At 39.9% G+C, this 27,958-nt stretch overlaps 3 protein-coding genes and 2 long non-coding RNA genes across 5 annotated transcripts in view; 4 read left to right on the forward strand and 1 right to left on the reverse strand.

Annotated features, from left to right (window-relative positions):
• LOC145436102 (uncharacterized) overlaps positions 1-27,958 on the forward strand; it is a 423,401-nt gene that overhangs the window by 230,230 nt on the left and 165,213 nt on the right. The window lies entirely within an intron of this gene.
• LOC145436089 (uncharacterized) lies at positions 1,394-10,744 on the forward strand. The gene is made up of 3 exons (XM_080313373.1): positions 1,394-2,636; positions 9,054-10,110; positions 10,358-10,744. The coding sequence occupies exons 1-3, from the start codon at positions 2,426-2,428 to the stop codon at positions 10,494-10,496; spliced, it is 1,407 nt and encodes a 468-aa protein (XP_080169499.1). The 5' UTR covers positions 1,394-2,425; the 3' UTR covers positions 10,497-10,744.
• The window catches only part of LOC145436094 (crustapain-like), a 41,558-nt gene continuing 24,712 nt past the window's right edge, over positions 11,113-27,958 (reverse strand). Inside the window, exons 5-8 of the mRNA XM_080313379.1 lie at positions 16,171-16,339; positions 13,424-13,544; positions 11,420-11,515; positions 11,113-11,361 (exon numbers count right to left, since the gene is read on the reverse strand). Of these exons, the coding sequence (XP_080169505.1) occupies positions 11,223-11,361; positions 11,420-11,515; positions 13,424-13,544; positions 16,171-16,339 (525 nt within the window). The 3' untranslated portion in view covers positions 11,113-11,222. The remainder of the gene's footprint in view (positions 11,362-11,419; positions 11,516-13,423; positions 13,545-16,170; positions 16,340-27,958) is intronic.
• On the forward strand, positions 16,680-18,203 carry LOC145436103 (uncharacterized). The gene is made up of 2 exons (XR_013914173.1): positions 16,680-17,210; positions 18,149-18,203. It is a non-coding gene; the product is annotated as an uncharacterized LOC145436103 (long non-coding RNA).
• Positions 21,979-27,947, forward strand: LOC145436088 (kelch repeat and BTB domain-containing protein 12-like). Its single transcript, XM_080313372.1, has 2 exons — positions 21,979-22,779; positions 26,311-27,947. Exons 1-2 carry the CDS (start codon positions 22,086-22,088, stop codon positions 27,234-27,236), a joined length of 1,620 nt encoding a protein of 539 aa, XP_080169498.1. The 5' UTR covers positions 21,979-22,085; the 3' UTR covers positions 27,237-27,947.

Below are 27,958 nucleotides of genomic sequence, written 5' to 3' on the forward strand. Positions count from 1 at the left end.
AGTCTATAATTATAGCTGCCAAAACACAAGATAGAACATGAAACCGCAGAAATTGAAGCAAATTGATATTATCCAATTCACTTTATGGCATAGGGGTCTCAAACACACGACCCGCGAGAACGAATTGTGCGGGCCGCGTCGGCATTTTGGTTTCTTAGGTATTCGACAATATTTAACAGCCAAATATCCTTTTTTTCCAATTTGAGAACATTAAACTCAAAAACGACTCCAAAAACCTGTAACTACTCATCAAACTTCACTATCAGATCCCTTTCAAAAAGTACTGTGCTGTGGAAGATCCACTATTATTATGTCGGATTACCTGTTCATGATGATCATACATGACCCGAGCGAATGAATCGAGTTGAGTCGAGTCAAACATTAAAACCATAGAAGGACTTGTGAGTAACAACCACGGACGCAACATGTCATGGGTAATATCAATGTTTCAAAGGGTCATTGTCAAGTCAGTCCATCCTTACAAAGTGACTCGAGTCAAGTCAAGTCATACGAACAGTTTCACTCGAGCCATCCCAATACTGTTTCCAATGAGTGTCGATTTGTCTCAATTCAAGTGTCCTACACTCGCCTTGGGTGAAAGACATCATACGGTAACAAGATACCATGTAATATGAAATATATGACCACCTGGTTTGAAAACAATACGACGACACACGCGGCACAGATTATTTAAACCGACTGGAGTTTGTCATGTGATACAGGTCGAGATGCTCAACAATCGCTGCTGTAAAGAACAACCGGTTTCTATGAGTCAATGGTTGGGAATAAAGCTGAGTGCAGGACAAATCTACCTATATGAGCAAATTAACACCGGGAAAGCAGTATCATCTCTGGATGATATGGCTACGTCTTGCATAACCGAAAAGGAACTGTGTCGTTTGATACGTTTATTCGTGCTGAGAGTCGTTTTAGTAATAGGAGTAAATGGTTTCGTTCCATATAAGCTGCGCGAACAGTTATCAAAACTTGCAGGTTCACCGTGGAGGTCAGAGTTAGGGTCAAGTGCAGTTTCATACCGAGATGTAATATCTCACCTATATAGAACACAATATTATCAAACATGACGTACGCATTACTAACAATCTTGTTTGACGTCACACTAAATTTGACGTCGTTGCCGCTATTAACCGGGAATTATGACGATCCAAAATACTCCCGCTCGAACGACTGATATCTATTGTTTACGAGATAAACCGTGATCACAGTGATCACAGATTTCATGAGCAAACAAATATATCCAGGTGTCACCTCCCGTCCATGTCACATCACATAATGTAGGAAATGCAATTATGTAGAGAGAAATTTGAAACTTTGGGGCGGTGGATCTCAGACTTATTTTTAGACACGCCCCTTAATGATGGTAAAAAAATTCACGCTACCCTTATGGTCATATCAGAAAATAAACTAGAATGCTAGCAAACACAATGGATAGTTTAATCACATGGAAGTTAATGACAGTTGATGCGAGAATTCTCAAGTATGAAATTTGAGACAGAGCAATAACCGGCGATGGAGTACACAGAAATGAACTTCATCAGTACAGTGTTTCACAACTTTTTTTAGCTCTCGTCCTCCTTGAGCAGTCATGAAATGGTTCTCGTACCCCTATCTAGGACCAGAACATCACTTTGTCAGGCCGCCCCCAAAAGCTGGTTGTGGGTCCCCATATGGGTTCAAAACAACTTCTGAGGTGCCTCGATCCCCACTATGTACTGTTTATACACGCGGTTTACAAACAAACACACTTTTCACCCTAGCTAATCCAGCCCGGTATTACACAATTCACGAACACAACACTGATATGTTTATTTTATCGGCCTTAGGCCCTTCGTTTTTTTAGGAAATCATTTGTTATGAATCATGAATATCTTCAAAGTTACCTAATGAAGATTTTGCCAATGATACTGGTATTTGCATATATTGCTAATAATTGTTCCCCTCTGTCACTCCTCGTGATCATATTTACCGGTAAGGCTGCTGGTATAGTGATGTCTTAGTAGTAGACTAAAGCATCCCGACGGTCTCAAGCCATCATTCTCTCATAATAGCGTAGAAGGTTGGACTCATTTCTGTAACTTATGTATTGTTATATTTTATCATCCTACCATTATTTCGTTGGATGCGGTAGTACCCAAATTGAAAGGAACGAATCTCTTCACATAAAATCGCGGCAAGTGCAAAGAAAATTTTCGAGATGAGTAAATCAGTTCAAAAATATTCCATACTGTATACTCACACTTCATTTCGCACCCTCTATACTTTAATTGGTGCTTCGTATCCCCAAAGGTTCCATGGACCACTGATTACGAAGCGATGTTCTAGTAAATCTCAGCATATTTCACCAGATCTCACAAGTTACAGATATTATTAAGCGATAATTAATTGCCAAATTTGATTTCACGTTATGAAGACACGCATCCTCACTATCCCTATCTCCTTGCTATTGCTGATCGGTTTATCGGAGGCTTCAGGATATACCCGATGTTACGAGGGGTTCAACGTGACAGTCGGTGGCATTCCATTTCGTCTATGGAAGGATAGAGTTTGCCCAGACGGAAAAAGCTGCATGATACAAGAGCGCCGAGCAGTTAGCGCTGACGGAGTGGAATTTGCAGGTGAATGAATCTTGTTCATAGATTTGTTTTGGACCGATGAAACTACGAATACGTTATAATGTGTTATACCGTTTGTGATCAAAGATGGATATCGAGCTGAGTTTGGCCTCGTTCAGGTTGAAAGCAATTATGTTTGTCGGACCCGTAAGGAGCAGAGCATCGTAAACGTGAAAAGGTATATTTTATGGATATCCACCGTGGAATTGGGGTTATATCAGACCAGCAGCACTTTCCGTTCAACATTAAACTTTTACACCCATACAAGGTAGTGTAAATCAACCAACTAGACTAGACCCAATGTCATTAAGCTATATCAAAGATGGTCAAAAGTGTCGGCATTGCTACTCAAGTAGGCTCCGACGCGATTTATGGGTTAATCTTTGCCCATGCTTTTGCAGAGCCTAAGCGAATAAGGGCATTTGCATGGTGTGCTGGAAGGGCATGTGACCGAATTAGCGCATCACTGTATACTGCAGGCCTTTATAAGCAATACACGTTTGAAATAGAAGTATCGCAATAAATTCCTACGTAATTAAAAGTATAGAAGTAGCAATTTCCAAGACATGTCGAACCACTTGAAGTAGAAGTAGAAAATATAGATAGGAAAACTACTCAAGTGCAAATTTGAACTTTCCACATCATCAATACTGATGTGACGTGACAATGAGTGATACTTGGGAAGGTACTCGATCTTGCCCAGCTACGTGACATCGTTTTTATGAGTGTAATTAGCTAACACCAAGTGGTATGGATGGGAAAGCTGATCTGCAAACCAAAATGTGCCGCCGACCTGATTTACACCACGCAATGATGAAAATCAGTAAAATTTATATTACCCACTGATTTCATTTATAGAGAGAATCTTACTATTGTATTTTTACAGCTTAATTTAAAGTGATACTACAAACCCATTACTGCGGGAATTTATGCTAAAAGAGGCCTATTCCTACGCTGTCGTGTTAGCGCCAGCTTTCCGCACTTATCTATCTACGTTTCGATTAGAAATTAAATGGGTGCACTTGGTTACGCTTTTTAATTAGAAATAAAGTGGACAAAGTGTCACGAAACTCACATCACGTCAACGTTGATGTAGCCGGCACCGAAATCTAGGTAATGGATGCGCAATTTATTAAAAAAGAACGCTAATAGACAGTGTGGCGTAGTGAAAACAAATGACGCCACGACACCAAAGTTGAGTAGTGGGATGGAGAAATCATACATTTTGTTTACTTGCCACCAGATCTACTCAAATTTGTCATCGTTAGTACAAGTAGTAGTAACAGTATACCGTCGCAAATTTATACTCAAGTTGCAGAAGAAGCCTTCTTCAAGTACCTAAAACAATAAGTACTCCAGGCAGTATTCTAGTTCTGCCTAAAACATACAACTGTTAAATAGAAGTAGAAGTAGTGTACAATCATATCAACTTGATTAAGTTGTGCAATTAGGCAAAGCCTACTTGAGCACTCCGGAATAGTAGAATCCATCGTTACTGAACTCCTCGGATGGCCAGGCAACGGCTCGTAACTTTCTGATTGCTTACTTCGTATCTAATATCAACAAGTAGGACGCTCTATCCAACTGGTCGGCAATCTGTGGTCCGGGAGGAGTTAGTTCCTATTTATGTATAAGTTTCAAATTTGCATAGTGGTCAGGATCACTGTCCAACATTTAAAAAAATCAAGGCAATACCGTTTGCGGAAACATGTGTGTCACTGTCTTGGATATACTCGTAGCACCACAAAGTAACTTGATAGAAGGGATCGGTAACATTTAGCTCGCAAGCCACATAGGCAGAGTTGCCATCGACATGAACGCAAAAATAAGGACTGTCGAAAAATTAGATTGGCATTGAAAAGCGTTTTTGTACATACGTTGTATTTATACGAGCCGTGGCATATCACATTCCATACATTTCGCCAAAAACAATCTGATCCAGCAGCTCCTCGTTATTATAAAGTGCTTCATGGATCTCACGACAGCTCAGGTCTAGGTTTACCTTTACTCAAGGCCGAAACAGCTCTTCGCCAAAAAAAACTTGGTCTTGGGACCCCATAGGGTAATAAACCAAACTTTTTCACCTCGTTATGATTAGAGGCGTCAACCAAGAGGGAAAAACGTTCTACACTAAGTTGAGACTAAATCATTTTGAGCGTGATGAGCAAGAACTCCAGCAGCAATGCTTGTACCCTTAGTCCTGGCCGAAGCACACTTCTTTGCGATGTTGGAATCGGGGAATATTTCTCTGAACACTTGCGATGTTCAATCGTTGGTGAGGAATGATTGCTGGTGTTTGCCGTATGGAATGCCTATAGGTACTCTCATCAGCAGCTGCCTTGTAGTCTGTGGTCGTTGGCTCTGATCGAAGTGTGAAAAAATTATTCATCGACTGGTTTCATACGTTTGAATTCTCTCTCATAATCGTCACGGAAAAAGTTTTTACGCTTGCTCATTTCAACTAAGCCGATTTAGCCGTATTAGTAGCTAAAACTATATGTACAATATAATTTATATGAATTTAATAATGATTCATAGCTTTACTACTTTTAATTTATATGAATTTATTAATGATTCATATAGCTTTACTACTTTTGAACAGAAGTGTCGACTGCGCCGCAGCCTCTTTCTGTACCCAATAATGCTGCCTTTCCCACATCTTATTCTGCAGTAGACTAAACAGCAGAGACCTGGTACTGCTGTTTACTGCGCTAATGACTTCCGCTGCGATAGCTTGGTACAGTCGAGACTGCTATACCACTCACTGCCCTAGCTATCTCACAGAGATGAGCGGATTTGAAATTTCTATGTCCTAATCCAATCCAAATCCGAACCTTCAAATCCAAATCCTAATCCATAACTTTTTAATATTCAAGTCCATGTCCAATCCTAATCCGATTCCAACTGGAAATTCAGAAAAATACCAATTTGTGCAATGGAGGGATTCGTAAATTTTCTTTCACAGCCAACGATTCACTTGATTCAAGATAACTTAGTAACCATAAGTACATTAAGAACTGATCTAAATAAAGTTTGTCGCTATTCGCCACACGACATTTCAATCTCGCAGAAAATAGGTAAATCCAATCCAAATCCGTTCTGAAAAAAATGTCTAATCCAAATCCAATCCAAACCCGGCAAAATTTCACAAATCCTGTTTTTTTCAAAACCTAATCCTAATCCATGCTTATCTTCGCTATCTCACCACTTCAAAGTCAAATCATCTGGTGTGTACGCCACTGGAGTTCCTTTCATTTATGATGTCATAAGATATCGACGCAAAAGTATAATTTTAGAATAATATGCAACACAGATACCAGAGGGAAACGATCGAAGTTTTGTAGTTGTTGAAAATAAGACAAAATAAGGACGCAAGTCGAAAATAAGGACATTTCTTTGAAATAAGGACAGTTGAATTTTCTAAGACGTAGCCCTTCAAAATAAGGACAAATCTTAGAAATAAGGACGGTATGGCAACCCTGCACATAGGTCTCTTTTGACGGTGAATTATGTTTCTCAGAGAACTAGCAGTGGGCAATTATCAAGTAGTACGATTATCCATAGTATTAATATTATCTTCCTTATTCACAGTAAAAATCGACGGTAGCCTAGATATACACATAATCCGCGGAGCAACCTGCCCTCTATTGAAAATTGAAATATTGAAATAAGAGAGAACAGTAATCAAACAATTAGGAATAAAATCAGACAATTAGAATGATTAGACAGCGAAATAGAAATGATGGACAGTTGAATTGGAAACTGATTCCTCTAAAAACATCATCAAATAGAGAACAGCAAATAACATGTGCAATCGCAAACAACTATCGGCACAATGTTTATTTGGCCTCAGCATATTTCATCAGATTGCTGTTACAAATATGAAAAAAGTGGCACTTTCAATGAAACGTGATCTTCTTTGTGATTTTTCAAGATAACCATTCATTCGCGGTGTCGTGACCGGCTAGCGCTTGATGACGGAGCCATGGCGGTTTGCCTATGATAGCCTCTACATGACCACAATAATAGAATTTCGAACTGTTGGGTATTTAGTCGAAATTGGAGTTGTGATAGTCAAGTCCCGGCATGAACTGATCGCGACACCACTAACGTCTGACTGGAATAACGTAAATATTCTGGGTGTCAAATCAGTCACACTAGTTTTAAACACATAAAACGTGGTGAACACGACGAGTCCCATGTGCCGAATTGCGATTTGATACCACCATGACGTCACGCATCATCAATGGAGGCGTCATAACCGATTGATATGGTGATATGGCTCATCAGTTGAACATATAGGGCTAATATGACACTTTTAACGGATGAGGCTCCCGATCCCTGCCTTATAGTCAGGGTTGCCATACCGTCCTTATTTCTAAGATTTGTCCTTATTTTGAAGGGTCACGTCTTAGAAAACTCGACTGTCCTTATTTCTAAGAAATGTCCTTATTTTCGACTTGCGTCCTTATTTTGTCTTATTTTCAACCACTACAGAACTTCGATCGTTTCCTCTGGTATCTGTGTCGCATAATATTGTAAAATTATACTTTTTCGCCGAGATTTTATGACATCATAAATGAAAGGAACTCTCGTGACGTACACACCATAAGATTTGACTTCTAAGTGGTGAGATAGCTATGGCAGTGAGTGGTGGTACAGCAGTTTCGGCTGTACCAAGCTGCCGCAGCGGACTTAATTTTAACAGTAAACAGCAATGCCAGGTTACTGCTGTTCGGTCTACAGCAGAATAAGCTCAAGCTGTGGGGAAAGCAGCGTTTATTTCGTAGTGAAAAAAGGCGCAATGCCGTCGACACATTGGTTAAAAAGTAGTAAAGCTATAAATCATTGATAAATTTCTCGAAATTATATTGCAGTTGCGCATATAGTTTTAGCTACAAATAAGGCTAAATCTGATTAGTTGCAGTAAACAGGCGTAAAAACGTTTTTCGTGACGATTATGAGAGAGAATTCGAAGGTATCTAACGAAGATTGAAGGCAGAGTGTTTACCACATAGCAATATCTGCAATTGTGACATTAACCTGGAGGCCTGGAGGCCTGGAGGCCTTCAACTTACATTGATACCGCGAAACACAAGAAGTGTGTCATGATGATTAATTTGAGCCAGTCGATGAATAATTTTTCAGCACCAACGACCTCAGACTACAAGGCAGCTGCTGCAGAGGGTACCTGGGCATTCCATAATGTCAAACACCAGCAATCATTCCTCACTAACGATTGCACATCGCAATTGTTCAGAGAAATATTCCCAGATTCCAAAATTGCAAATAAGTTTTCTTCGTCCAGGACCAAGACTACAAGTATTGTTACTGGAGTTTTTGCTCCATACGCTCAAAATGGTTTTTTCTAGACTTGGTGAACGGCCTTTTTCGATATTGGTTGACGCTTCTAACGAGATGAAGAAGTTTGGTTTATCACCCAGAGGTGGGGTGGGGTGTAGGGGCAAGACTAACGTTTTTTTTGGGGGGGGGGGGGGGGGGGGGGGCTGACGAAGTGCTGTTTCGGCCCTAAGTAAAGGTAAACCTAGAACTGAGCTGTCGCGAGATCCATGAAGCACTTTCAAATAACAGGGAGTTGCTGGATCAGATTGTTTCTGGTGAAAAGTATGGAATGTGATATGCCACGGCTCGTATAAATACAAAGTATGTACAAAAACGCTTTCTCATGCTAATTTAATTTTTCGACTGTCCTTATTTTTGAGCCCATGTCGATGGCAACCCTGCTTATAGTGCTTGGGCTGCAGAAAATTTTCTATGTCGAACATTCGTTGGTATTTATTCACTGTCAAATATTTCTTCTTTGCAGGGTGGTATTTGTCTAGACGGGGTCAGATTACCATGGCAGCAACATTTGGCGCCAGCCATTTAGGCGCATATAGACAATGAAATATAAACGTATTGTATATATTATATATAGATATATATCAATGTTTTTGGTCAGCATAAGGGTGGTTCTTTTCGGCCAAGGTTCTCTCGCTGCCGATCGGTCTGGCACATTTCTCAGAGTCGCAGGATGCGTGGCCTAAAACTTCTTATGTCTGGAGCGTCGTGTCGTGGTAATGGTCGACGCCGAAGTGCCTATTTCTATGAATCATGCGTATTTTATCTTGGGGAATGGGAACCAAATTATCAAGATATTTAGAAACATTAAATCGAGCAACGCATGAAAAAAATCAATAAAGATGCATAAATTTTCAAAAAAAACATTATAATTTATGCTCATTCACGAAATAATCTTGGGCCCTCTTCGAGCTCGCCCTCTAACCAATTGGCGGGTTTGGGGTGTAGCAGTTACGGTCCTGCATATATGGTAATGTTGCAAATGGAATTACTTGTTGAGCTTTTGGCAACTTCGATCAACGCTATTGATTTGTATTCTAATCACGGCTCTTACTGCAGGTGTCGCCATAAGATACGGTGGATGCTTCTCGCGAAAGCTGCAAAACATGATGTCTTGTTCACCTCGCAAGTCCCACGCCGCGGAAAACCAAGAGATGGGAGAAGATTATGTTCTCTTACGTAGTACGATTTTCGAAATTGCAGAGGATTTCAGATCGAAGCTGGTCAGACATTCGGCCACAGCTTTCGCAACAAGTCAGAACTACCATCCTATAGATTTCATTGCCGAAGACAACAGCATCGGTGAATTATGCTGTGGAATTCTGAACTTTCTCGGTTTAATCGGGTTTGACAAGCAAGAAATTGAAATACCATTTCGAGATTACGTCAGGGCCTTGTCATTGGGTCGTAGCTCACGCGAAGCCGCATTGGTCAAGCTGCTTGAAATAATGAGGACGGACAACGATGCCACGATAAGTCTATCAAATTCGCTACTGACACGAGCAAGCCGTGACTACCAGAGGGACGAATTGCCTTTGAATGTGCCCTATCCAGTTAAATTCATCACTGGCTTGATATACCCAGTTGTTAACTATCTGAGTTCAAACGCTGACGAACTGTTTGAAACTGTGTCGGAACATATCAAATCGAAGGACAGTGCACTGTCTCGGAATGGCTGTCACGCCACGTTGAGGTATCTAGCGGCTGTACAGTTAGTGGCATCCGGTGTGCATCTCGGTGATGTCGCTAGTACGCATGATATAATCTATAATATAAGCAGTGAGGTGTCGAGAGCTTGCTTGGAAGCGTATTTTGAAGATACTGAAGTCGAATTTATGAATTTTGTCATTGATAGGACACGTGATATTCATCGTGAATTTGAAAAATGCTACGGCCGGTCAGACGGCGACAACTTCTGCTCAAAGGAATATCTTCTATCAATGATGGCAATTCCGATAGGATTTCATTTTCCATGTTATTCAGATATACCGCCAATACCTGAAGTGCTACTATACCCGGGGCTCTATCAAGACTGGTGTCGGAAGCACAAATGGAAAAAATCATTCCGCGAAGAATTTAATCCCGTTAAACACGTCCTCGAGTCATTCCCAAACAAGTGAGCGTTAGTAAATTGTCTAAAATTGGGTTTATATGAGTAAAGAGATCACAGGTTAGGGTTGCGAGAAATATAAAACTGTGTAATAGTTTGCATAATTTCTTCGTAAGCCATGTAGCTAGGGGCATGCCTAATCAATTATAGCGTATATCTTATGTTCTGGTATCTAGAATCTAGCGATACTGCATAGCATATTACTATCCAAACATTCCTCGAATAATCTACCTCCCTCATTCACATTTAACAGATCGTGTCGCGAATACGTGTGTCACTGTATGCTCTGCAATTCGCACGGTGCTCTTGCTAATTATCACGACGGTCAAGTAATGAGCGACCTGGAGAAGATCAGCGACCACGAAGACATGTTGCCAAAGTCGGAACTTTGAATGGATACAGTTGAAGATTTGACGCTTAGCGTGTATATCAAATATATAAACCGGGCATCGTATAGGATTGCATCATAGCTACATCCCTGTACCAATCGTATGAGTAGGCCTATATGTAGGCCCCCATAAAGCAACTGGTACTTACTCGAGTATATTCTTCTCTCATTGAACTATGTCTGCAACATCGCGTCATACTCTCTATTGATGATTTATAAAAAACGGAATACAATCAGCACTGATAGACCCAGTCACCAATATAATTATGCAGTAGAGGGCTTGATGCCACCTGTCAAGGGAACAGCGTAATGACAGAGTCCGGCTTATTCGGGCTTGAACAGGTTACCGTCTGTAGTCATATACTACCGCCAATAAAACTATGTAATTATGTCTGTATTATCCCTAAAAGAAAATAACTACTTATCCGTAGGTTACTTTCTACACAGGGTTACAAATACATCTCAATCAGAAAGTCAGTAATTTTGCGTCAGAAATATATATATAAAATCACCGGGATCGTACGGGCTGCTAACGACAACGATCCGCTATACTTGGTTAATGTAGACATGTTACAAACCACGAGGAAGACACCGTAAATATATTGCTATAATGCACATCATTTTTACGTCATCAAATATAATTTATACAGTGCTTCACATACTAGAGCTTTTACCCTATATTCATTCGAAAATAACAGCAGAATAACAAAGATAAAAGACGAGATCTACTTTACAAATTACACCCCGCAAAGAGAGGCAAAATACCCGAAACTATCATCAAAATAGCAGACGGCAGCACGGCGGCACCGCTGTCACCGTCACCACCGTTGTCAGCACCGAGGTAGGAGCTCTTCGTTTGATTCGAAGTCCTGCGATGAGAGTATGTTAAAAACGTGTAGGTAGGCTATATATATGAAAGGAGTTTACATTATCGGGTACGTTGCTTGACTCGCTATACCACAGTTATTGTCTTTGTTCCTCGCCATTCGGATATATCCATTCTCTCCCCAGCCAGTCCCCCAACTGAAAATAGATAGCTTACTCAAATCATCCTATACAGTAGATGCGAAGAGCGTTGGTTGGCATAGTTCGAAGGGATTAATCACAAACTAATGTGTGTTTTAATGTTTTAATGTTCACTAGGCTGGGTCAGCGTCTCGTGAGAACGCAGATGGGCTTTCGAGTCCGCGGTCGAACTGCCCCGTATATTCGTATTTCCGAATTGCTTCGTTTGACTGTTGAGTGTTAATACAACGGTTTAGGAATATTTCAACTGTTCGTAGGCTAATCGTGAAAGATCAGATTTGACCACGTTGGGGTTTGGGTTAACGTTGAGAGGTAGGCCTACCTATATCATCACGCAAATTGTCGACGCGATCATATTTGTACTTTTTAGACGTACTCAAGTAGGTTCTGTCTATATATGCACTACGTGCTCAAGGAGTTCTCTTTCCAGACTACTTCCTCTTCCTCTTGAGCAATTTTTCACGCAACATCACTTCATTTGTTCACGTCGTCTTTTTTGAAGTAACAAGGAATTTTAGGATTAGATTGTATCACTGTTGGCGGTAAAAGTACCATATCAATGGTGCCAAATAGAGCGTGTATCAGTTATGCAGAACCTATTCTCGATAATTCGTCTAAGAGAGGCGTCAACTGTTATTTGGCGTACTCGGGAAGAGACATCTTGCAGTTGCGAAAATACCTAATTTTCGATTTACAACAGAATGTATGGTGAAATTCCACCAAATCTATCAAAACGATGTGCTTGAGTACTTTACGCGCCTTTCATTTTGTATATCTATTTGAAATAGCTTTGGAATGTCTCGGTAATCACCACTTGTAGCCTACTTGTAAATGAGTACAAATCTACTGAGTTGCTTCTGCATCTACTCGGAGATCAATACTGACTACTTTGACAACCTCTGTTCAGGGCTGGTGTGAACGTGAGGTTCACGTTCGCGTTCTGTATGTGAACCTCGGAAATTTGGAGGTTCAGGTTCACAAACGAACCTTGGTAGGTTCTGCACTGTGAACCTTATTCACGTATTACAATATTCACGTCATTAAAACGTGTGTTCGGTTGATTTTTTTTAGCGTAGGAACACTCTCCGCAAGCGCTGCCAGCATAAAAAGAAACTCAGCACTAAACGAGCATGCACCTTGCTAATTTCAAATTATTGGCTACAAAGTTCGCTCGGAATATTCAGCTTCCCGTTTGATAATCTTTGGTGACTCTCTGGTGTGAGCTTTGCCCGCAATCACACAATAGCAACAACGAAACACACTACATGTAGGAAGTCAGGAATTGTGCTTAGTCTACCAATAGATTACATTACATTTACATCAACGAATTTGATATATAGTGGTTGCATCGATGTCTAATGTAAAAAATATATCAGACGTACGGAATATATCTTGATTTGATATCCTCATTGGATACCGGATTAGGGTGTTAGCTACTGTTGACCTTGATTTTGAGGTAATATCTTTGGCAAGTATAGAAACCGGTGTCTCAATCGTAAGAATACATGTGTCCGGTCTAGCCAAGTCCTCGTTGAAATTGTCGAAAAATCGACGGAAAATATTGATTTTGTGGATTTATTATATTATTTGAATGTTTAACTGGATACATTAGGTGACGTTAAGAAAAGTATTGTGGCATATATTGACCCGAATCGTGGCTGGTTATCTTGTACAATAATATATAACTTTACGGGAATATAGGGTGGGAATTAGGAATATGACGTCACAATTTCATGTTCGTGTTCACACAGAACCTTTGAAAAAGGTTCACGTTCACACGAACCAGAACCTTTCAGGGGTTCACACCATCTCTTTGCATATTGATCTCTCTGACAATGAGCAGGGCCGTCTTTACACATCAAATAGGACGATGCCATTATCAGATATCGGCAGAAATTTTCTCACCTATTCTTCACCATCCAGTATGCCTGACTGTTCGAATCAGAGCCATAGCCCGTCGCCAGCATAGCGTGATAGCCTTCGCCATCTAGATTAGGATCTTCGCACTTTGGCTCGTAATAAACTCCTTCAAAACAACGCAGCACGTTGATTTCAATATAGCCTAGAGATGGAACTAAACTGGATAAATAGATAGTTGATCTGGAAATTGGGAATTTGGAAATTGGAAATTTGCTTCTGACTGGCATATGGTGTAGGTCTTGGTGAAGATTGATATTGCAATATCGAATGTAACCACATTCGATTAGCTGCGGAATCTAACCGCACCCGCTTGTTGCACATACACCCCTACACTAAAGAATCCCAACGGTTTCTGACGGTCTTTTCAAGAGAAAATGTCGGACAAATCTTATCACGATTTCCAACCAGTTTGTGTTATTATATTCTTTATTCACAGTAAGAAACTGGTCAATACACATATAATCCGGGGAGCAACCTGCACCCAAAGGAAAATGGCGAGATTGGAGTAAATTTTTTAAAATTTCAGTAATACAGTCAAATTGTTATTCCTATGCAATACATAAAGTCTTAGTCAGATTACGGAATTGCAGTAGATGAAGAATTGGCAAGGGTTACAGAGCAGAGGTAGAGATGATTGAAAATGAAGAATCGAAATTTTTGAATTATTGAATTATTATTATCAATATATTCTTTATTCACAGTAAAACTGGTAGATACACACATAATCCGGGGAGAAACCTGCCCCCAAAGGAAAACGGCGAGATTGGAGTAAATTTTTAAAATTTCAGTAATACATTCAAATTGTTATTCCTATGCAATACACGGAGAAGTCAGATTACAGAATTGCAGCAGATGAAGAATTGGCAAGGGTTACAGAGCAGAGGAGAGATGATTGAAGATGGAGAATCGAAATTACAGAAATTATGCTGTGATTCACAAATGTAATTTTAGTCCAGTGGTGCATTCAAGGCCTTCCGAAGAATGTGCACATTGCCCAATAATGTGATCTTTTGGATCATGTCGAATCGAACGTTACCCGGAATTTGTTGGATATGTCTCATGAGTTTTTTGCTTACGACCCCTGTAGCGCCAATGACTATCGGTAAAATGTTTATTTTGCATCGCCACATTTTCTCACATTCCATTTTGAGGTCTGCGTATTTGCAGTGTTTTTCTGATTCTTTTTGCAGTAGGTTGTGATCAGCTGGGACAGCCAGTTCAATGAATAAGCATTCTTTTCTCTTTTTTAGTTTGACGATTATATCCGGGCGGTTGCTTCTGATTTCGCGGTCAGTTATAACTGGTACATCCTACAGAATTTTTACTTGTTCGTTTTCTGTCACTGGTGCTGGGCTGTAATCGTACCAATTTTTTGTGGTGATGTTAAAATGTTTGCATAATTCAAGATGAATGTAGTGACCAATCCTATTGTGTCTCCATGTTTATTCGGTAGCTGCAAGTGCACCACAGCCGGACATGAGATGTGCTACAGTTTCATTTTGGTTGTGGCACATTCTGCATTTGCCGTCCGTGTTTTGCTTCAGAAGTCTTTTGCGATAGTATTTTGTAGGAAGCGATTATTATTATTATTATATTCTTTATTCACAGTAAAACTGGTAAATACACACATAATCCGGGGAGCAACCTGCCCCCAACGGAAAATGGCGAGATTGGAGTAAATTTTTAAAATTTCAGTAATGCATTCAAATTGATATTCCTATGCAATACATGGAGAAGTCAGATTACAGAATTGCAGCAGATGAAGAATTGGCAAGGGTTACAGAGCAGCGGTATTATTACAAACATGAGTGGAGTGGAGTGAGTTTGTGTAATACACAGGTAGACTTCTCCACGTGTTTCGCTTAGCGCAGTGGTTCTCAACCTTTTTTAGACACGCCCCCCTTTATGATAGTGAAAAATTTCGCGCGCCCCTTATCGTCATATCACAAAATCCAACAGGGATGTTAGCAACCCCATCAGATTGTTTGATGGTATGGAAGGTTATGAATGTGGATGAGAGAGCAGAGCACGAATAATTTTTTCATCTGACCGCTTCTTCGCGCCCCCCTTCAGAGGTTTCACGCCCCTTAAGGGGGCGCGCCCCCAGGTTGAGACCCACTGGCTTAGCGGCTATAATACCCAACACAGTGGCCTTGGATAAGTACTTGCTAACAATAGCAAATCACGGGACACGCGAAGAAATTCTTGTTATTGTAATAAATATAACAAATATTGCATACATAATAAAAGGTCGCTCTGGTGCAGACGCGACCCAAAATTATACCTGTCACGACCTATACTTTAAGAACACCTGGTTTTTACAAACTTTAGGCTTAATATTTCACACCTTACTGCGTTCCATGTCTTGGTTTACCGATTTCTGTGTAAATAATGTGATCTCATGCATTGATGACCAAAGCAGATGTTTCGATTCAAACATTGTTTCATGAATTTATATTAGCTGTTCAAATATCCAGTGAAAGGTGATGGTTCATCACCTATCCTATGCGATGAACTATAGACAAACGAGATAGTAAATATTTGTTGGGTCAGACATGTGTTATCCAAAACATTCGAAAGTTGTAAATATCCAAACTCCAATCCTAGTTAAACTTGTGAACCCTTCTTATCCCTGTGTGTACAACATTTATTTTTTACTGTGTGTTATATTAGCTTGCATTGTACTCCACCGAATCTCACGATAACTAGTCGTGTCTACCGCTATAGCAAACCTGACGAATAAAGCTGAAAACTCATGAAGATCTTGATGACGCTGACAGAGATGGGGCCGACGTTCGCAACGGCATGTTGCAAAGCGACTTCATTTGTAAACGGTAAAACGAATCTGTACGAGCTGAGCGTAGCCACAGCTTTGCTGGCGTCGTATCGACACGTTTCTACCTGTTGAATACAATTCTCATTATGATATACGCATTTGCATGTACGCACCAGGTATAACAAAGCGGCAAGTTTACATAATCTAATAATACCCTGTATTTAAGTCTTGGTATTCCCTCCTCTAATTAATTGTACAAAGTACAATTGTACATGTACATGTACATCAGGTGTTCTTAACCAGGATTCCAGGGTCCCCCAAGATGACGATTTGGATTTCGAAGAGGCGGACACGCTCAGGTGGCGATATGGCGGCGCTGGGCTCAGGGGGCGGTATGTATGCGGTGGTAAATCATCAGAATATTTCTTCATCGTATCATGAAGAGTGCTGTTTAGTGTTGTGACCACAACTTCACATGTAGGTTACGTATTCCTTTGATTTTATGTTAAAGTAAATAACTGGGTGCTGTACTAAATTAAATAGGAGCAAAGACCTTTCGCATTCTCAGTTGATTTTCTCGACAGTCGACACACAAATCAATAAAACAAAGCCCAATAAAATTAACTTCCCCGTATTGTCAATCGCAGAGGTGAATTCGGGATCTGTACTTCGGGCTAATACCAGATGGTATGAGCCCGTACCGGATGGTTCTTATTACTATTAGGAACCTTGACCGACAAGATAGCGTAATGGTGAAGCGACCGGCTTCTTGGTCGGTAGGTTGCAGGTTCGATCCCCAGCCGGGTCAGACCAAAGATCTGATTAGTAACACTGGTATCCATGACTTCCCTGCTTGGCACTTATGCATTACTGGGATAGCATGGAGGGGTGATGCATGACTTAGAAAGCCGTAAAGGCTATATCTGCACTTCATTGTCCAGCGGCATATGCACATCATGCACTCATGGTACGCATATGCACAGATCGTGTGTATGTGTATGATGCAGTGTTGGGATCAAGTCACTACCTTCGAGTCACGAGTCATCTCGAGTCATTGCACAATTTGACTCGAGTCGAGTCAAGTCAATCGATTTTCGAAGGTGACTCGAGTCAAGTCAAGTCACTCGTTTTTTAGAGGTGCCTCGAGTCAAGTCGAGTCAAGTCAAGTCAAGTCACGAGTCAAGTCACAATTCAAGTCAAATAGAATTCTCGAAGTTTGAGTGATGTTTCACAGTCATTACATTTTGCTAGCTGTGTGAATGACAGATTAATTGGTGATATATCTTGAATTAAATAACGAGTATTAAGTTAAATATACGTGCAAAAACGCGTGGTATCGCTCACGCACGCTTAGAGCTGCTAATAAAATACGTGAGCCAAAATAGAGGATCGAATACGAAGCGCCGAGAAGTTGAAACAAATTGATATGGTACAATACACTACCCATCCACACATCCGTGAGATTATAAACGCATAAACTATATTCGTTCGATTCAAATCATACAAGAGGGTTGGCTAAGGTGGGCACTTCGCGATGTAGGCACTGAGCCGTCTAACAAACAGAGATACGTTGCTATTAGATTATTCTACAGCTAGTACATAAACGTAAGCTGTGATCATTTCGTTTTCGGTTAATTTATTTGTGATGTAACAATGGAGGATCAGGAAATGACTGATTGCTCTCACAAGTCACACCGACGTATCGCGAACAATCCGAACATAAAAAAAGATGCAGCGATTTAATCGACACCGTTTACTAGATGACTTGAAATTGACTCGTGAATTTTGCTCCGAGTCACGAGTCAATCCACATTTCTGAAGTGCCGAGTCAAGACAAGTCAAGTCATTTTTGCAAAGTGACTCGAGTCAAGTCAAGTCATGCGAAAAAGTTGACTCGAGTCTGACTCGAGTCATCCCAACACTGGTATGATGAGTCGGTGTATATGCCGCAAAAACATCAAGGACAAAAATAAACTACGTCCTTTCCTTCCTTTTTAAAATGTGGCAAGATGCGCCGGACTTAGCTAATTTCTGAAAAGCGTAGACTGCTGTAGATTAATCGCGTGTTGTGTTTCTATACCAGTGAACCAGTGAATACCAGACTGTGTTTCACCACAAATTTTTGGGTGTACCACTAGTGGATCTGGAACTTCAAAAAAAAAATGTATAATTATTTACAATTTGATCAGTGCACGAAAAGTTGACGTTGTTGCCCACAACTTCAGGAAAACCCTAATAAAACGAAATCATTAGAACGTTGTCTGGAGTTAGACTTGCATTACAACAGTACTTCCCGGAATATACTGTTAAAAACTTTGGATAAATATACCTAACTATAGTTTTGGAAGTGATGAAGCAAGGTCTAGTACTTCTCCAAGTTTTGTGGACTGGATATTGAATTGGTTATCGGGCCACGTATATCAACGTCTAAGATTTAGGCCTGATGAGACCAGTTATTGATTTGAATTTTGCCGGTTAAGCAATATCCACACCAGTGCTCAGTATGGCACAGAATAATTCCTATTATGAACAGCTGCATCCAGGGCTGTAATGATAACAAATAGCCAGTGCAATTATTTTCCTCATTATTAGACAAAACCTCGTTTTTGGAACACGCGTGTTGAATAGGGTCGGCACAAAAGCTCCAATATCTGAATGCAGCGATGAAGCCAATAACCGGAGTTTCACGATTAAATAAATGAATACGGTACTGCGGTGAATTGTAAACATGCCTTTTCGAAAAGTGGACCGGTAGTTGCCGTCCATCCATGGCAAAATCGACATGCGATAAAGACAAACACCTCAGTAGGATTGCTACTAAGATAATGAGATTCCATGGCAATGATTTACCATGCAAACGCCGCGTTATCCAGACATGAAGGTGAATTGAAGTAAATGAATAGGCCAGCGGCTCTCAGCCGGGAGTCCGCGAAGCATTTTCAGGGGTCCACGAAGCCTCGAAAGTTACAAAATATTTGATAACCTAATTTCTATTTTTTTAAATTAATAAAATCACCAAGCAGCTTCACTTCGTTACTATAGTAAAACTCACATAAACAGAATGGTCGTCCGAGACGAAATAACCTGCTGCGCAGACTCATTTTAGTTACTTAATTGCTAATAGCCTACTGATGCACATAGTTTGCTATAGAGAGATGTTTTGTTGGGGATTGTGTAGAAAATAAACAGCTAGATCATTATTGTCGAATACGGTGACTTCGAAGCGTTTACAAAAATATATTTGCTCCTGTAATAGACATAACCATTTTTCTTTAATACCTTCAAGATTAGATGCTAAATAGAAATGAACAGGCTTGACGTTATATGTTCCACAAAAAATAGTTTGTCAATTTTGGTGCAATATTCGTTGCGATCATAGCCAACTGTGTCGTCAAAAGCGTTGTTATTACATTCGGCACCACCTCTCTTTGTTCAAATGGATTTTCAGCACTCGTTTATATCTAATCGAAGGCGCAAATTTTCAAGACACGACCAAGTATTTCAAAAAAGCAGTTGCAGAATTTGCTTTGAAACAATAAAAGTCAACCCAATTTCTACATAAATAGTATAATGTTTTTTCAAGAAAAGTCATTTTGGTGCTGTTTATTACTAGCCTACAGGTATCATTTGCACAAGGCAGATGGTGAATGTACGATAATTGATCTAAATTTGAACTAAAACTTTTGGGGGTTCGTGGCGGTGCAAAAGGGGTCCGCGAAGACATAAAGGCTGAGAACCACTGGAATAGGCAATATATTCATTTGCTGACTAAACGTGGAAACAAAACTAAAAATCGAACGAAGGCCTTGAGTGTGCACTGTGTGCAGCCGCAAATAATGCACGAGATTTGATACCACAGCTGGCAATACCCTATAGTCCGGATGTCACTTCATCTCCAGAGACAATCCTTGGGATATCATTCCAATTTACGGAGTGATATATTTAAGAATATGCTCAAATCAGATCGATGTGATTTCAATGGAAGTAAACGATGAGGAAACGACGTTGCAAAGTGACTTGTTATCGTTATAGGTCAGTGGTTCTCAACCGGTGTGCCATGCACGTCTCGTGAGGTTGCCGCGAGAGATATATTCGAAATTTCGAAATCATGCGCAAAATAATTCTAGTCTATAGCAAACGATCATTAATCAAAAGCGGGCTCGATGTGAAGTTTGTACATTTGACAAATCAAATTGCTGTCATGCCCACAATCAAGACCCCCCCGCGAATTCGCTTTGCCCGACATATAGCGTGCCTTCAAGGCTGAATTCAGTTATGCACAATTAGTTGATTGATCGCAGAGGAGAGCAGGCATGACGTCGTCCTGATCCGAATCACCAGCGAGTAATGACAAACAGTAGCCATCCGCATTGTGATTGGGCAGCACTGTGCCGGCACTCCCACTAAAATGTAGGCGCGGTGCGCAACGTTATGTTACAGGCAACGAGTCTGATATTTGAGAAGTAAAGTTGATATCAGTTAACAAATTTCCCCTCCTCTGAGGCTATTTTCCTGGTTTGTTGGAACTATAATTGAACTGCAGGTGACTACCCGTGCCAGCCGAACTATTGAGGTATTGCTATCCTCACGCGTGCTATACACGATACGCGTGTAAATGCGTTTGGTATCCTTGTATCCTCTGTATTAGTATGTGGCGATTGTGCTTGGCCTCTTCGACGCGAGGGTTAGTTACATCGACATTGCGGTAGTGAGCAGAGTGTATATTCGAAAAAAATGTTTTGAAATATTATATGTACAGCAGACTGAAGTTTCAACGAGATCGCATCAGACCAGTTATGTATGTGGTAGCAGAGGTAATCGCTAAAAATTCAAAACCTCACGCGAAAGCGGTGAACGTCATTCTTCCAGGTGCGACTAGAATTGTAATACGAAATATTTGGGAGCAAAGCTGCGGAAGAATTGAAAACGATTCCCGTGAAAATTATACTATTCGTAGGCGGATATTTGTGACATGTCCGCGGATATAAAAGATACCGTAAATTATTCCTCGAAGCAGAGCAAATCCTACTTGAGCGCTCCGAATAGTTAAAAGTATACTTTGTCCGAGACCACCTCTGTACGACTGTAGCTGCTGCTAAGTATTCTGGTAGTTTTCAGTTGCCGTAAGCCAAAAAGAGTTGAGAACCAGTGTGCTAGTGTGCCGCGAACTATTTTTCATTCCTAAAGTGCGCCGCGATGTCAAAAAGGTTGAGAACTACTGCTGTAGGTCATTGTTGAATTTCTGGGTGAAATATGTAGCTTACGGATAAGACAGAATCTCGCGGAAGGTATTACCATTAGCTTGCTATGCAACAGGACTCTTGTTAATATTCGGAAATATGAGTCACATCCTACCCCGATCAATGTGCTAACCCGCATCGGCCGCATCATGTTGTTAATGATATTCCACAGTGAGTTCCCCGTGAACATCTATATTTATATTATATACATATAATATAGCGTTACGAAATGTGCGTGTTCGTAAGGTGGTCAATTTCTCTTCGAAGTACTGTAGTTACGACAGGTCATGCACTAGTCTTCAATGGTCTGCAAGTGTCGGTGGTTTGTGGCTGCCCCTCTGAAAAGAAGCACGTACTACGATGCTGATCATGCGGATGGTGACGGCACAAGCGCATTCAGCGTTTCTGAAGCCTTTAGCGGACATTGTGACTGGTAAACAATTTGATAGTGCAAGGATGATGTAACAAAAATGGTGCTTGTCGATATTCCGTCGCCTGTGGGATAATAGGAATACATTTGAATGTCCAAGCGAGATTCAATGGTACTTTAAACATGTATTACTTATGTTAAGTCATCATCTTTACTTCAATAACAGATTTAGTCTGTATATATTATTGGTAATCGTTAATCATGGTGCAAATTGTTTGCGTAAATGTGGAGAAACATGCAGAGAAGATGATGGCGGGATTAAATCGAATGAAACGTGAAAATGATCATTGCGATTTTATAATTCAAGCTGGAGATGATATCTATTACGCACACAAAAATGTGTTGTCGGCTGGCTCGGATTATTTTAGAGCAATGTTAAAGCATGACACAAGAGAGAGTCGTGAAGGAAAAGTCGTTTTCAAAGATGTTGATTCTCATTGTGTGAAAAATTGCATAGACTTTATATATTCTGGTAAACTTGAGATTCCAGATGACAAGATCAATGATCTTCTGTATGTTGCAATCATGATGCAATTGGAAGATGTAAAACAGATCGTATCTAATAGTTCGGCCGAATCAATTACCATTCCAAATTACTTCTCAATAAACAAAGTTGCTGATATGTATGGACTAGATGTCGTTAGCTCAAATTGCAAAAGATTTTTTCAAGAACATATCAAGGAAATTTCAGATCTGCCCCAGTTTGGATGTGCGGAAAAGAACGATATCATCAGTGTTATCAGGTCTGAAACATCAACATTGTGCGACGAAGATAAGCTGATGGTATTACTAAAGTGGGAGGAGAAAAATCCAAGGAATGTTCATAGTTTGTATGATTGTCTTGTACTACTCCGTTTTGATGAGATTCCCCTTGCATTTTTGAGAAATCTGCAGGGTTGTAACCAAGTCACATGGTTCCGAGTCACGAGTCAATCTGACTTTTGTGGTTTTGACTCGAGTCGAGTCGAGTCATTTTCAACTCATCACCGACTCGAGTCCGAGTCCAAGTCACCGTTTTAAGGGTCAAGTCCGAGTCATAGTGTTTTGACTCGAGTCGAGTCCAAGTCCCAGTATTGAAGTCATGTTCAACATATGTTTTCAATCCTGCTTGGGTGATATCGAATTCCTTACTTGCCAAACATGCTTATTTTGTCCCTATCATAGTCTTGGCACATGTTTATTTAGGCAGATAACATACAGTTCCTGGCCTCATTTACCGATGCTATAGATAGACGAGACAGGCCGCCAATACGATAACTTTACTAATCTGGCCGCCAATACGATAACTTTACTAATCTTAGAACTTTAAATCAAATATCTGTCTTGTCAGTCTGATACATCACAAATACAAGCATTCAGTTTTTATTACGAGCACATCGACGACCGCTCACAAATAGCTTTTAGAGAATTAACGAATTCACGTCTACATACTATCTGATAGAGAACTTACGAAGCACGTCTAGCTAGATACAAGCTGGTAAAGAATCAACAGATAAACGTTTATGTAGAGCAGCGGTTCTCAACCGGGGGTCCGCGGACCCCTAGGGGTCCGCGAAGCAATTTCAGGGGGTCCGCGAGACCTCTAAATTTTTAAAATGGTTGATAACCTAATTTTTATTTTATTTTTCAATTTGAGAAAGCATGAGGCAGTTTCGCACCACACCACAACTGCTAAAATCTCATGACTCATATCGTCATAATAATCGTCTGACATGGATGTAGTGTGGAAACTCATTTTCATTGCCAATTTTCCAATAACCTGCTGATACAAACATATTGCTGTTTAGAGACGTTTTGTTTGGGTTTGTGGAAAAAATAAAAATATGCAGATAGTAACGTCAATCAGGGTGACTTCGTAATGTCTGCGAAACCTTCTCGATTTGAAGTTGTCAGTCTTATCAAATTAGTGAACAGTCGTTTGAAATACAGATTTCTGAAGTATTTCCATAGTTTGTCCCAATGCAGGGAACAGCTTCTTGGAGGTACAGAACTTCAATATACAATTGCATAGCATATTCATATTGAAATGAACCCGAATATTTTCGGCAGACACTCGTCATAAATCGGACAATGATATAGCTGCTCTTAAAGCTCGGCTATCAGATTTGGCTCATTCTTATTGCGGATGCCCTATCGACAAGGCTGATGTTTTGATAAACAAGGAGTGTTTCGTTGCTATCAAAGCATTGCGCTCCAACCCTGAAATTCATATCACCAGTTTTATTGGTATGCAGCCTTGTCTTGTTAATGTTCATTTTTCAATTGTTCATGGTCGAAAATGTTTGCTCGTGTACAGAACAAGTCGTTTCATGACAGTCTTTCTATGGTAGGAAAACTTGGATCCATTCTTTGGAGCATAAAATTTCTCTATAATACTTTTAGATTAGGATTTCACTTTGACGGTAGAAACTCTCTGCGGGCCGATCAAAATGCCGTTGCGGACTGAATCCGGCCCGCGGTCCGTATGTTGCCCATCCCTGCGCTAGATGCTGGACGCGATATATTCATAAAATATGTGTTTCTTCATTTTGGTGCCATAAATGTTGCGATTACACCAAAAGTATCGTCGGAAGCGTTATGCGTTAATATTGCATTAGCCTCCATCTATCTTTGCGGAAATGGTTTTTGGCACTCCTCGTTCATATCAAAACGAAGACGCGGATTATCAAGACACGACCACGTAGCCTACTTCAAGAAATACAGCAGCAAAATTAGCTTAGAGATAATAGAAGTCCACCAATTTCTAGATAAATTGTATGATGTTATCTTCAAGAAAAATCATTATTTTGCTGTTTATCACAAGCCTACAGTTCAGATTTGCACAAAACAGATGAAGGTTGCGCCATAATAGAGCTAAAATTGAACTAAAACTTGAGGGGGTCCGCGAGGGGCCGTGACGGTCAAAAGGGGTCCGCGAAGCCAAAAAGGTTGAGAACCACTGATGTAGAGGTACAGTTTTGCTTTCACATTATATCAGGTGGTTGACCAGAAAAAGGTCAACTTTCCTGCTCAGCTCCCGAAATAGTCGCCAGAGCGTTACTTTAGTGCTGATTTACTGTTATCTTGGTCGAATTTGCCCTACATTTACCAAAAAAATTCTCAAAAATAAGGACATAATCTCAAAAAGGAGGCTACTTCTTAAAATTGTTAAATGATCTAAAAGAACTTAAATTTGGCTCAATTCCAACCAGTAAAAAGCAATGCTAAGAGAAAATATTTTGGATTAATTACAAATAGAGACTTTCGGATTTTACCGGCTATCTCATGATATTGCTAGATTGTGTAAAAATATGATTCATATCAAATTTGGCTCAATTCTAACTGGAAGAAGCAAAGTTATTAGAGTGGAATATTTTAAATATGAAAAAATAGTCAACTTACAACTATTATGTAATTATATTGTATGAAATCATTTCTCACTAAAAATACTCCATGTATTTCCAAATCCAAAATTTTCTCCTCTCATATCATTGATTCCACTTTTTGAAATCAAGCCAGATTCAGTTTTCTTTTTATGCAACGTAACAATTTTATCAAGTAGCCACCCAATATAATAAAGCAAACATCACACAACATTAGCCATTCATTATTACTCACGTGCACAATGCACATACCTAACAAAACGTCAAATGGACGGAGGGTATTGTGTGTTTTGATAGACAGCAGATAAAATCAATGAGTTACACTTGAAAAATACTAAAGTGGAAAGGAGAGTCTCATATATGTTGCGGCGGCGTGGCCTTAGAATAATCCACATCCACTGGATACACGTTCCACTGGTGCATTAGATGCAGGAATTTTAAACCACACTGAAGAGCATTAGATACTCATCCATTCTAGTCGCTAAAAATGCAAAGAATCATCGCCTTCAGATCTACATATGATCTTATCAGTCTCTTCCAAGTAGGCTACTTGACCATCTGAGTCATTTCATTGGCTCTAATTGGACTTTGCTTCGATTGTTTGCTTGTAAAATTGAAAATTTTCGAGTACTTTGATGGCGGAGAATCTATTACCTCTTCATCACTGGATGATTTTGTACAATGCATTGCTCTTTGCTACTATGTACCATTGTCTTCTGTTTTTACGGCGGCATATCTGATATCAGACGAGTGCAACGAAAGCAGTGGTGACAAATAGCGATGTCGACTGAATTCGTCACATGCGTTGAACTAACCATTGTGGTTCGCAAAATTCTTCACCTTCAAGTCATATAAAATGAGCCGAGTCAATGACTTGAGTCGAGTCATGCGTAATGACTCGAGTACAAGTCGAGTCAATCTAAATATTGACTCGAGTCGAGTCGAGTCATTTTCCCATTTCAAGAAAATGACTCGAGTCAAGTCGAGTCACAAAAAAATCGTGACTCGAGTCTGACTCGAGTCGAGTCATGACTCGAGTCATTACAACCCTGGAAATCTGTTAGAAACTCATCCCGTTATCAGCAATGACTTTGCTTTATACAAGTTGATCAATGGTCATTTTATGAAAGCAACAGTAAAGGCAAACAAGGAGAAAGACAGTGGTGAATTGATTCTTCTTTTTGATTATGACACAGATTGTATCCGATCCTTCCATCCCATGACTGAAAAAGTGGAGAAGTTCCATGATGAAAAGTTCAAGCATTTGAAATATTTCGTCACGATTTCTCTGGACACATACATTTATGCTTTATGTCAGAATAAATCTGTTTACCGACTAAACTTTCAAATCAAAAATTCTAAATGGGAAAAGATGAAATCTATGATTTGTGACCATGGATACAATCCTGGATCAGTTTCTTTGTCGGGATCTATATTCGTTATTGGAGGAGGTCTTTATAAACTAAGCAATATCGTCGAAAGATTTGACCCGTTAATAAATCAATGGTTCCGACTAAAAGACAAACCAGAAGCAATTTCTTCAAGAATAAGTCTTGTATCATTGAATGATTCCATCTATTGTATCGGAGGTATGGGACAAGATTATGAAACATTTTCTTCATTCTGCAAATTCACTCCATCCTCATCACAGTGGGTTGACCTCAAACCAATGAGATATCCTGTGCTTGGGAATGGTATCGTTGCAGTTGGTCAAAAGATATTTGTGATCGGTGGGTGGAGAGGATCAATGAAATTCAACAACGTAGAATGTTATGACGTTTCTTCAGCACAGTGGACTTCACTATCATCTATGAATAATATTTATGGTCCTACCACTGCCCATCGCGTGGGAAACTGGATTTTTGCAATAAAACTTGGAGAAAAATATATTATGGAGAAATACGATGTACTACACAACAAATGTTATACAGTGGAACGAAAAGAAGCTCAAAACTTCAAGCTTTACTCAACCGCAATTGTCAAGTTGTAGATCAGTGGTTCTCCACCGCCGAATCGTGACAACTTTCATACCGGTCCGCCAAATATATTAGAATTTTTTGTCTCAATTTGAATATGTAAGAAGTTGGCCGATTATTCATTAGTTGAAGAAATGAAAACATTTTGGAAGATAGTTTTCTGCAAGGCATAACAATATAGAGTTCATGGTTTACTTTGGAGTTAGCGTATGTCGCAATGATGAGAGTATGGTATGACATTACTCAATAGTAGCCTTCTTGTACAAAGTTCGTTAATTTTTTACCGTACATTTTAGCGATATTGGCAGTATAATAGATGATAGAAAACAACAGTTGCATTTCTTTCAACACAATCCTACCAATAAAAGTAATGGTTGCTTTTAACGTGATTTGACTTTGTTGAAAGTTCAATAGAGCCAGCCAAACTCTTCCATATTTGCTTTTCAGCTACGGACATTTGTTTCGAGTGTTACCGGTCAGCAAGGTCGGTACGATTGCGAACCACTGTTTAGATCGCTGGTACGGAACGTATGATAATGAGCATATGCACTATATATATTTAGAACAGAGATAAATGCTCACGTGTCTTATTCTATCAATGGAATGATATTCTTCAAGCTGTTGATATCAAGTATAATATATATTAAATTATATCCTATAATGGTTTGGTTCTTTAAACACGCTGTTGATGCACATTTCATTTTTTCACCAGTAATCTTTCCTAATGCATTAGATG

Source organism: Botryllus schlosseri, chromosome 3, assembly GCF_051294905.1.
Source record: "Botryllus schlosseri isolate E-star chromosome 3, Bs_hap1, whole genome shotgun sequence".
NCBI classification, from domain to species: Eukaryota; Metazoa; Chordata; class Ascidiacea; order Stolidobranchia; family Styelidae; genus Botryllus; species Botryllus schlosseri.